At 32.7% G+C, this 12,248-nt stretch overlaps 1 protein-coding gene across 1 annotated transcript; it reads right to left on the reverse strand.

The window, feature by feature from the left end:
* Nucleotides 1-868: 868 nt before the first annotated feature.
* Nucleotides 869-5,300, reverse strand: LOC110645470 (uncharacterized oxidoreductase At4g09670). Its single transcript, XM_058137893.1, has 2 exons — nucleotides 4,712-5,300; nucleotides 869-1,664 (listed from the first exon to the last, which is right to left on the reverse strand). The coding sequence occupies exons 1-2, from the start codon at nucleotides 5,171-5,173 to the stop codon at nucleotides 1,044-1,046; spliced, it is 1,083 nt and encodes a 360-aa protein (XP_057993876.1). The 5' UTR covers nucleotides 5,174-5,300; the 3' UTR covers nucleotides 869-1,043.
* Between the last annotated feature and the right edge of the window lie 6,948 nt (nucleotides 5,301-12,248).

Raw genomic sequence — 12,248 nt, forward strand, 5'->3', positions numbered from 1 at the left:
TTAAATTCTAGTGCTAAGATTACAATTGAGTCGGATTCAAAGATTGCAATCTCACCCCTTGGCATGCTAATGCTGTTGTTAAACTCTATTTCTGCCTGCTTAAATGCTCTTCCTCCACTGCTATTTTCTCATTCTCTTAGGGAGGCAAATTTTGTAGCTGACTCCTTAACAAAGCTAGGAGTCTTTCAATCTGATGATCTGGTTGCATTACTTTGATTTCAGTTGAATATCTTGGAAAGGAAAAGGCTGCTCCGTATGTTGGGTGTATCAGGGAACTGCCTGATGGCATGCATTAGCTAGGAGGCCTTCTTCTTTGTTTTTGATAATTTTGATTACTAATTCTCTTCTTTATAAAAAAAAAAAGGAAAAAGAAAAAGAAAAAGTTGTTTAAGTGGATTGCATTGGAATTTCTAGTATTTTTATTGGTCAGGGCAATTTAATGACAATTAAAAAAATAAAAACCCAAAAGAAAACTCAAATTGTCCAAAGACTTGAAAATTTATTTTACTTTATATATTATCTAATAATTTAAAGATGTGTATGATTGATTGTGTTATGCATTGTAGAGCTATGTAGAATTGTGAAGCATATTAATTTTATGGGGAAAATAAAAGGAGTAGAAAGTTAAACAAGAAGATTGTGAAGCATATTAATTTCAGGCAACTGTTGTAGATACGATGAATAAATTTTGAGCGTTGATTATAATGGGACCTAACATAATCAAAGGCTATAACAAAATTCGCCATTTAGGTACCTGGGAATTTGTGCACCTGAGACCCCCTCTCCAGTACTAAACTTCTACTTACAGCAAGCATTATAGTAGCAGGCTTTCAACTTAAGCACATGAAAATAATCAAAGCAACAATCATAAACCAAAGAAGGTACTCCTGTTTCACATAAAATGCAAATTGAAAGAAGCCTTGGGAGGCCACACATCCACAGATATTATTTAGACAGAACAACAACAACAACAACAACCTTGCTTGCACTGAAGAGAATTCTGAATCAAATAAACAGACACTTACAGGCAGGATAAGCCTCAATCAATTCGCAATCTCAACAGGCTCGAAACCTCTCTCAATTGATGTCTTTACTGCATCCAGTATGAGTTGCGTCTTCCTGCTGCGAGTTGGCCACGTTTGGTCAGGTTTTGCACCATTCACCTTGATATTTCCAACCAACCTAGCAAATTCTCTCACCATGCAAGCTTCCTGAGGGAGATCTACGAAGACCATGTTCTGGCTTGGCAACGGTTCCCACCCTGTCACAAGTTCATTGAACCAAGATTTTGAAGATGTAGTGTAAGGGGCTTCCTTCTCATTAAAAGGAACGATGAAATCATCAACGTGCAAAGTTCCCTTTGTTCCAATTGCAGTAACAAACATGGTCAAATGCGTTAAAAAAGAGCAATGCAATGTTGCTACTTTGCCATCTTCCCAATGTAAAGAAGCCCCACAGGCCAAAATCACACCCGCTTCATTTAAAATAGGTCCACGCAAGGCTATAATAGTCTTTGGCAATTCATAATCAGCGGCCCAGAGGATTGCCCGAATAGGATACCACCCAGCATCTCCAAGAGCACCAAGACCATCAAGATCTGGCTTGACACGAATGTCATTCTTCAGAAAATCCTCATCACCAGCAAATGTAAAAGTACTGTGTATCTGGGGCACCAAAATGAGATTTTAGAACAACAAAACACACAAGAAATTCCTCACCTGAAGTTGGAAAATAGAACTCAGACTAGAACAAACAATTATCTTGGCAAACGTGAGTCAGCAATGGTGATATCACCATGGCACTAATCACTTTAATTCATACGCAAATATAAAACATAACAAACAACACTTACAACATATTAATTACAGAAAAGTATCAAAGTTAGAATTAAATTTATACAGGTAACCATTATTAGGAGATTAATCAGGACAAATCTAGCCAGTATTTAGTACATGTTTCTTAAAAAAACATGACTCTTACATTAATGAAATGTAGAAATAAAAATTTTCAAGTAGTAAGATTTCAAATCAAGCCTTCATTCATCTCTCTACTGGAGCCACAATCTAGACCTGGCCTCCAGTTCCTGGAACCAAGGCTCCAGTTCAATGCAGTTTGAGCCTATCCGACAATTGAACCTTTTTTATTTTCCCTTTTCTAAAGAAAACATATCAAAATGAACTGAACCAGCCCAGTACCAGACCAGTTCAGGTCCAATTACGGGTCTTAACCAGACCATTGCCAGATCTACCACCATCTATGGCCCCTCAACCAGCAGTAGGCAAAGAAAATCAGGTTTTCCATCCCAAAAGCCCAAAATATTATAGCAAGTATTGCAACAATTTCATCACTTAAAGTAACCACTACCCACTCCCTCCCAAGAAAGGGAAAAGAAAAAACGGCCAGTGCAAGAAAAGCCCAAAATATTATAGCAAGCATAGCAACAATTTTATCACTTAAAGTAACCACTACCCCCTCCCTCCCAAAAAAGGGAAAAGAAAAAACAACCAGTGCAAGGAGTTTATGATAGACCAGGCCATCGATCCGAGCCAGAACTAACAGTTTAGGGCAGAGAGAGAATGAATAGGAATCAGACTGGCCCTAGGCGGTTCAGCCAGGTTCAGTTTAAGATAGTTCAGAGCCAAGTTCAGTCTGATTCAATTGTGATTCTGGTTCTGGTTTGAAGCGGTTTCGATTTCAGTTTTTTAGCAGTTTGTTCCATATGGCACCTTATTTTGTCCGCCATGATGCCTTAACTGAACCACCAATTCCAATTCGGGTTTGAGGGAAAGTGTCGCACTGGTGTGCATCTAGTAGGAATTGAACCTACGAATTAGCCAATGGGGGCCAAAATCAGTCCCCCATAAGGTTCAGGGCCTAAACTGGCCCCTGGCCAGGTCTAGTTTATAATATAATTACAAGAATTTTTCCATTTCAATCAGATGTTTCTAACAATACGATTACTTAGTTAGAAACTAATCATAAATACCAAAGCAAAAAATCATATATATATATATATATATATATATATTTGCAGCTCTAATGTAACATGGTTGCTCACTGGCTGTTTAATTAGTATCAAGATTTTATATCTAAGACATGACATATTACAAATATTATTTTCTTTGTGTCAACTTGCTACAAAGATTCGTACCTTAAAAAATGATTTTGCACCCAAGCCTATCCCATGTAGACTCAAAGCCATATTGAAAATGCTAAAAAACAGTAGGAAAGGATAAATACAAAGGGACAGGGAATGCCCCCTTGAATAAGAGATAAATTATGCAGATATAAGCTACATAATGACCATAAACAACTTATTAAACATCAGCCAGAAGATGCTATTGTTACCCGCCAGGCCACACACTTAACCTAACCAAATGTAATTGAGTAATTTAAAAACATTCAGCAAATCCTATATTGTCCTGGTTTATAATGAATTTAGGTAAGTTGACGCCGTATCGTGCTTGCTCTGTGCTTCAAACCAAACCAGAATTCAAAACAGGTGCTTCTCCAAAAGTCAAACTCACATAATATGAAGTTTTGGGTGACAAATTTTAGGCAAAATGAGCCTAGCCAAGCATAGGACAAGCTAACACATTGGTGGTGGTACACAATATGCATATGCAAATGTATCAAGATCATTACAGGCATACCATATGCATTCCAATCCTACACAATATCCAGATTAAAAAAAAATGATTAGCCAGGCTTCATCTTCATATACATGCAAACAGGGAGTTGAGCACATTTAATATATATATATTTCATGATGAAGGATAAAGTTACATGCACCTACTTGTATGGTTGCTAGACTTTTCCATTTACAGGTGTGAATGGCAGAAACTCAACAATATAAAAATATCCCCTGTAAATGGAACTTTACAAGGCTAACTGAAATAGAATTAGCCATTCCATTCCTTATATTGGATGAGGAAATGGAATTACCTATATTTATAATTAATTAAATGATGAAATAGAATATGAATTTTACTAATTTATTAAAATTTTAAGCCTTCTTCACATCATTTGCATCTATTAAAGAAAAGATGCTTCTCAGAAAATGAGCAAAATAATAATAATAATAATAATAATAATAATAATAATAATAATAATAATAATAATAATAATAATAAAATTAACATGAGTGTAGGTAGTCCAATTTTCATTTTAACTTCATATTTATACCTTCCCTACGTGTCACATTTGCGGGTTGGTTATTAATCTGCACTAATCTAGCTTATGATGTATTTGAAAACCCACATCCAAAATAAAGAACAGACGAAAGAATCCCATTAATAACTGATGACAGTTTTGATCCTTTGGAATAGCTTGATGAATTCAGGAAATCTTTACACAATTATAGTGTATGATGTTTATACCTATAGTTAAGCGTAAGAAAATTCACGAAAAATTCAACTTTACAAGAATTAGGCAAACAGAATAAAATCACACTGTTACACTGTCACCAATCATCACCAAATCAACGTAGACATAATAAAACAAACAAAAAAAGGCAAATAATTTCTAGTTTTCAACCCTCAATAAAGGCAATAAGTTCAAGGATTTCACTCGATTTTTTTTTTTCATCGGAAAGCAAAACCACCAAACCTTTACCTTCCATTCTACAAAATCCCTTTTCCGATTTTCTATAAAAGAGCAGAAATTCAGAAAACACATATCCAAAGAAAACCCAAAAACGAGAGAAAAGTACCGTTCTGAGCTCTCCAAAACGCTCCTTATCAGCCAAGAACTCTCGCATCTTCTTGGTTCTGGGATTATGCATCCACATGGTACCATCCATAATCTGCACTCCATTAGCCTCGCAAGCATCCAAAATTTTGTCAAACTCACCAACATTGAGTCCCACAGGCTTCTCCAACAAGATATGCTTCTTCTTCTGAGCTACCAAACAGGCCCACTTCACATGAAGACTGGTGGGTAAAGGAACATAGACGGCGTCGATATCTGGGTCGTCGAGGAGGGACTCGTAGGAGCCATATATCTTGGCATCGGGAGGAAAGTTGTTAGCTTTAGCAAAGGCCGCCGCTTTTTCCACCGAGCGGCTGGCGACGGCAGAGAGTTGGGCGTTGGGTGCGAGGATAATCGCGCGAGAGATCTTTCGGGCAATCTCTGCGCAGCCGATTATGCCAAAACGGATTACCGTTTCCGCCATTAAACTATGTGGGGAGAACGATGACAGTGCTATGGCTTGGTTTTTCGCCTGAGTGAGCTGAGATTCAGTCACCTCTAATGATATTTATTATAAAAATAAAACTACAGTAAAAAATTATTATTATTATTAATGTTATGTATGTATTTGTGTTCAAATGAAATTCATCGACTAGAGTTTCTGGCGGCTTCGTCAATGGATAACTCTAGTACTTTTTGAATATTATAGAAAGGTTATATATTTTTTTTTAAATATAATATATAAGGAGTAATTATTATATATGTTAATTTAATTTTATAATTATTTTTAAAAAAATATTAAATTTTAATTTTTTTATAAAATTTATTAAATTTTAATTTAATTTTATAAAAATTATTATAATTAAAGATAAAAAATTTTAAAGTTAATCTGTTAAATATTTTATGAATAAAATTATTTAATTATTAATTACTAATAAAAAAAATATAAAAAAATAAAAAGAATTTAATGATGAAGGGGTGACTGGATATATTTTATAAATATTTTTTTAAAAAGTTAATAAAATAAAATAATTTTATTTTTAAAATAATTAATAGGTTAATAAATTAATTTAAAATTTTTTAATTTTTAATTATAATAATTTTTATAAAATTAAATTAAAATTTTATAAATATTATAAAAAAATTAAAATTTAATAATTTTTATAAAAGCAATTATAAAATTAAATGATTACATTTAATATTTACTCAAATGTAAAATCATCTCACTTTTACCTCTTTATTATAATAATTCTTATATTCACCCACGAATTATACGCACTCTATATTGTATTTATTAATTTTTAGTATCTATAATAGTTGTTAACAATTTTTTTATTAACTAATAAAAATAAAATATTATATTTTATGCTATTATTCATTAATGTATCGTGGAATGAAGATCAATCCTTTTGAAATAATATGCACAATACTTTTTTTTTTTTATAAAATTGTGAATACGATTTTTTTTTAAATTACTTTTGATAATATTGTCATCAAATAATTATATATCACCTTAAATTTTATATTTTTTTGTCATATAATAAAATTATTCTACCATAGATAAATTTTGATGTAGAGAATAGAAGTTTTTATACTAATTTATATCAATATATTGGACATATATCAAAAACTTTTATATTAATTATTTTGTTTAATCTTGATATCATTGTTATAAAAATCAAATTGATTTAATAAATTAATTTAGTGAATTAATGATTTGGATATAAAATTAAATTAATTCTTCAATTAAATCAGATAAAATAATATTTAAAAAAATTGAGAGATGATTTAATAATTTATTAATCTGATTGATTTATAACTTTTAAATTGAAAAATTTTAAAATATTAATGATGTTGAAATTTTAATATTTAAATTATTAAATTCATATTAAGTCAATGAAAAGTAAATAAATTATTAAAAATATAAAATATAATAATTTAAAATTGTGTTGTTTTTAGTTTTTGGAAGAATTTGATAATGGAGCTTGGCATGCATATAAGGCAGGAAGTACAGGGTCCCTCTGAGGTGCTGGATGATTTTAATTGAGTCTTTATTTTCATATAATGCATGCTTACACATACTTACTGATGAATGAGTTTATTTCGAATTTCTTGTCACAGAAGTATGTATATGGGCTATTCTCTTAAATTTTTATTTTTTTTTCAGAATACAGTAAATACACACATATTAATGATAAAAATAAATTACTATTAAAAGTATGACAATTTTAATAGAGTAGTTCATCAACATTCAAGAAGCAGCTGATTTTTGTCTTGGCTTAAATTTGTTCTATTGGGTGAATATGCATTTCAATTATATATATTTATTAAGGTCTATAATTTTATAATTATACTATAAACAAGCTTATAAGCTTCATAGCATTTTTATCAAACTTATAATTTAATTAAACAGGCTGCTGATTTTGATCAACTACTTTCTAACACTAGTTCATGACTTGTTAACAAGCTCAAGCTGATAATTAATTAAGCTATTGAATTCATCAATTATTTAGATTCCGTTTAAAATAATTTTTATAAAAATTATATTTAAAAAAAAATGATTCTTTTTTAAAAATAGAAATAATTTTAAAAAATAATAAAATATTTAAAGAATTTTTAAAATATAATTATTGTATATATAATAAATATATTGTCTTTTTCATTAATTTATATTTATATTTTATATTTATTAATTAATTATCTTATAGAATGAATTGACAAAGTTGTCCTTACATATATTATTTAACATATAATATATTTATTCAATTTAATATTTTAAATATACATATTCTCAGATATATATACCCATATATTAAAATAAAATAAAAGATCATTAATTATAAAGAATAAAAGAATACTAAAATTAGGAAATTGTTAATTATAAATAATAAAAGAATACTAAAATTAGAAAATTGTTTTCTTTTAAATTAATACATTTTTAATTAGATCATAATTTGCTGTATGATATATAATATACTGATTTTAGAATTTGGTTTGCATTTTAACTAAAAAAATTATTATAAAATAAATCCATAGTGCATTTTACGTACTATTTAGTCCTACAAAACTATTTTAGCAGTATTTCTTAGGAAAGTTTAATTTATCTCGTTTTTATTTTTTTGTCTAAATTAGTCTAGGAATTTTAATTTAATCTAAAAATTAAAATTTATGACCTAAATTTCTTAATTTAAATAAAAAAATAAAGAAATTTAATTTTTAGTATCTATAATAGTTGTTAACAATTTTTTTATTAACTAATAAAAATAAAATATTATATTTTATGCTATTATTCATTAATGTATCGTGGAATGAAGATCAATCCTTTTGAAATAATGTGCACAATACTTTTTTTCTATGAAATTGTGAATATGAATTTATTTTTTTAAATTACTTTTGATAATATTGTCATCAAATAGTTATATATCACGTTAAATTTTATTTTATTTTTTTCATATAATAAAATTATTCTACCATAGATAAATTTTGATATAGAGAATAGAAGTTTTTATACTAATTTATATCAATATATTGGACATATATCAAAAACTTTTATATTAATTATTTTTTTTAATCTTGATATCATTGTTATAAAAATCAAATTGATTTAATAAATTAATTTAGTGAATTAATGATTTGGATGTAAAATTAAATTAATTCTTCAATTAAATCAGATAAAATAATATTTAAAAAAAAATTTGAGCGATGATTTAATAATTTATTAACCTGACTGATTTATAACTTTTAAATTGAAAAATTTTAAAATATCAATGGTGTTGAAATTTTAATATTTAAATTATTAAATTCATATTAAGTCAATGAAAAGTAAATAAATTATTAAAAATATAAAATATAATAATTTAAAAAATATGTTGTTTTTAGTTTTTGGAAGAATTTGATAATGGAGCCTGGCATGCACGTATGGCAGGAAGCACAGGGCCCCTCTAAGGTGCTGGATGATTTTTTTTAAGAATGGAACATTATTAAAATTATAATAATTTTAATTGAATCTTTATTGTTATATAATGCACGCTTATATATACTCATTAATGAATTGGTTTGTCTCGAATTTTTTGCTATAGATGTATATATATGGACTTTCCCCTCAATTTTTTACTTTTTTTTTTTTTTAAAATAGTAAATATACATAGATTAATGATAAAAATGAATCACTATTAAAATCATAACAATTTTAATAGAGTAATTTATTAAGATTCAAGAAGCAGTTGATTTTTGTCTTGGCTTAAATTTATTCTTGTCACGACCGAACCTATGGGCCGGACCGGCACTAGGACTGGCGCCTAAAGCCCCCGAGGCCCGTAGTAAGCCTTAACTATTCATTTACCCAACTCTAAGGCCCATTTGGGCCCAATATCAAGAAAACAAACGGACAGAGTCCGGCCATAAAATGGATTTTTCAACGGGGAGTTTTCGACTCACCCGACCTGTAAACATAATAAATACTCAATTGGGGAGCTCAGCTCACCCTCCACATACTCATATCCTCATAAAAATAAATGGGAGCTCAGCTCCCTCATCCAATCCATCAAACATGCGTATCATTATACGTTTATAGGTCCAACATGATAATAATATTACAGACCATAATCAAATAAATACTTCTAACACATGCGGAAATTCTAGGAGTAAATAAAATTACACAAATATCGATAATCAACCTGCGAAGGAGAAAAGCAGGTTAACCAAAATAAAATCCTCCTGTAGCCTGAAAAAAATATTGAACAGGAGTGAGCGTTCGACTCAGAGAGTAAAATATCAATTTTAACCATAATCTCTATAACTATCTAAAACTAATGCACCCTGTATAGTGAAATGCAACATCAACATCATTTTAACATCATAACATCAAAAAGGTAATTTGGAGCACTCACGCACCCTGTAGCATCAATCATAACATATGGGAGCTGATCCCCTATACAGCTCTCTTAAATCCAACCTGGTGCCAGCGAAGAACTCAAGCCGGACTTTCGCTTAATAAACCAAATCGAGGGTCCCAGCGAAGAACTCAAGCCGTGACTACCCCTCGAAGGATCGGGTCCCAGCGAATTACTCAAGCCGTGACTACCCCGTCCTATCCATAGTCCACACCACATCACACGCACGCCAACGCACGCACACTGCTTCAAATTACCACAACAACATCCATGGCACATCAACAGTTATGAATGCAACATAAATCGTGCCTAGAGTTTAACTACATAAATATATGCATATAAGTGATGCATGGGCATGCTTGAACATATAATAATATCGAAATTACAATTAAAATTAATATTCTACTCACAGACTTGACGGCAATCACTGTGGCGGCTGGACGGAGGAAGAAGGCTGTCCCGGCTCACCTGACAATTATATTACAATTATTTAATACAAATGACCCAATACAAATCAAGAAAAGACCCAATACGTTTTAAGTCGTGCCGAAAATCCGACAGAGTCTCCCCTATACATAGGACCTACCCAACCTGCAAAAGGGCTCAAAATACACTTCTATACTCACAATCCATATATCCACAACTCAATCACATCACACAGCCCCTCCTGGGCCCATCAAATCAATCATCCATCACAATATGTAAAATTTCAATTTAGTCCCTATAATTGACCATTTTTGCAAAAACTGCCCAAATAAGCTCTAAAAATTATAAAACTCTGCCCCGCGGTCCTTAGAAATATTACTAAGCTATTGCAAAAAGAATCGTAATTTTCTAAGCTACCACGAATATTTTATGGATTTTCAATCCTATTTAAGCACTAGAAAATTACGAAAAAGCAAGGTTCGGGTTTACCTTTGCCGATTCTGACTTCGGGAACGCGCTCGAGATGCCTGACAATGGTGGGGTAGCCAAAACCTAGATCCAATTCGGAGACTTTTCCGGTAGCTGGTCTGTCTGGCCGGAAATTCACAGATCCGGACAATTGTCGAATTTTCGCGAATTGAGGATACCTACACGAAGCCCAATAATAATATATAAAAAAATCAGGGGTGTTACATTCTTCCCCCCTTACATAAAATTCGTCCTCGAATTTTACACAAGGCAGAATAAAGTACATGATTACACATTGAACAGATAAGGGTACTTGCTACGCATGTCCCGTTCTGACTCCCAGGTGCACTCTTCCACTGACTGGCTCCTCCACAAAACCTTAACTATTGGGATCTGTTTTGATCTTAGCTGTCTCACTTGGTAGTCCACTATGGCTACAGGTTGCTCCTCAAATGTCAAGTTCTCCTTTAGTTCTATTACATCTGACTGTAGTACATAAGAAGAATCGGGAATGTATTTCCTGAGCATGGAGATGTGAAACACGCGATGAACGTGAGAGAGGTTGGGTGGTAGCTCCAACTGGTAGGCAACTGCTCCAACTCTATCAGTAACCTCAAAAGGTCCAATATACCGAGGTGCCAACTTGCCCTTCTTTCCAAATCTCATGACTCCCTTCATTGGAGAAATCTTCAGGAATACATAGTCGCCCACTGCAAACTCCACATCCCTCTGTCTGGGGTCTGCATAACTCTTCTCGCCATCGAAAAGTCACTGCTCTCGATTAAAGAAACTATCTCTGAAGTGTACTGCACTAGGTCTACATCATGCACCTTCGCTTCCCCCATTTCCGTCCAACACAGAGGAGACCTACACTTTCTTCCATATAGTGCCTCATAGGGTGGCATCCCTATGTTGGAGTGATAACTGTTGTTGTAGGCAAACTCCACCAAAGCTAGCTGCTCATCCCATTGACCTCCAAAATCAAAAACACTCATGCGAAGCATGTCTTCCAGTGTTTGGATTGTCCTTTCGGACTGTCCGTCTGTCTGAGGGTGGAAAGCCGCATCAAGTTCAATCAGGTGCCAAGTGCCTCCTGCAACTTTCTCCAAAATCGAGAAGTGAATCAGGCCCTCGCCGATATTATGGAAGTCGGAACTCCATGCAAACTGACTATTTCTCGAATGTAGAGCCGGCGCATCGTGCCACAGAATATGTAGTCTTCACAGGCAAGAAGTGAGCTGATTTGGTTAGGCAGTCTACAATTACCCATATCGAATCATATCCTCGCGTGGTACGAGGCAACCCAGTCACAAAATCCATAGAAATCATTTCTCACTTTCATTCTGGGATAGGGAGCTCTTGCAACTTCCCTGACGGTCTCTGGTGTTCAAACTTCACCTTCTGACAAGTCAAGCACTTGGACACAAAGTCTGCTATGTCTCTCTTCATGCCATTCCACCAATAGCTATCTTTCACATCATGGTACATCTTGGTGGAACCTGGGTGGACACTGTACAGTGTATAGTGTGCCTCTCGCATGATTTCATTCCTGAGGTTGTTCACATCGGGCACACATATCCTAGAACCTTGCACTAGGGCGCTATCATTGGCAAATCCGAACTCACCACTCTCACCTTGCTGTATTCTTTCTATAATCTTCATCAATTGTTGGTCTCTGTGCTGGGAAACTCTAACTCTGTCCCTCAAGTCTGGCCTCACTGAAAAGTGAGCCAACAATACCCCCTCATCTGAAAGATCTAGGATTAAACCTTG

Source organism: Hevea brasiliensis, chromosome 16 (genome assembly GCF_030052815.1).
Source record: "Hevea brasiliensis isolate MT/VB/25A 57/8 chromosome 16, ASM3005281v1, whole genome shotgun sequence".
In the NCBI taxonomy this organism is placed as follows: domain Eukaryota; kingdom Viridiplantae; phylum Streptophyta; class Magnoliopsida; order Malpighiales; family Euphorbiaceae; genus Hevea; species Hevea brasiliensis.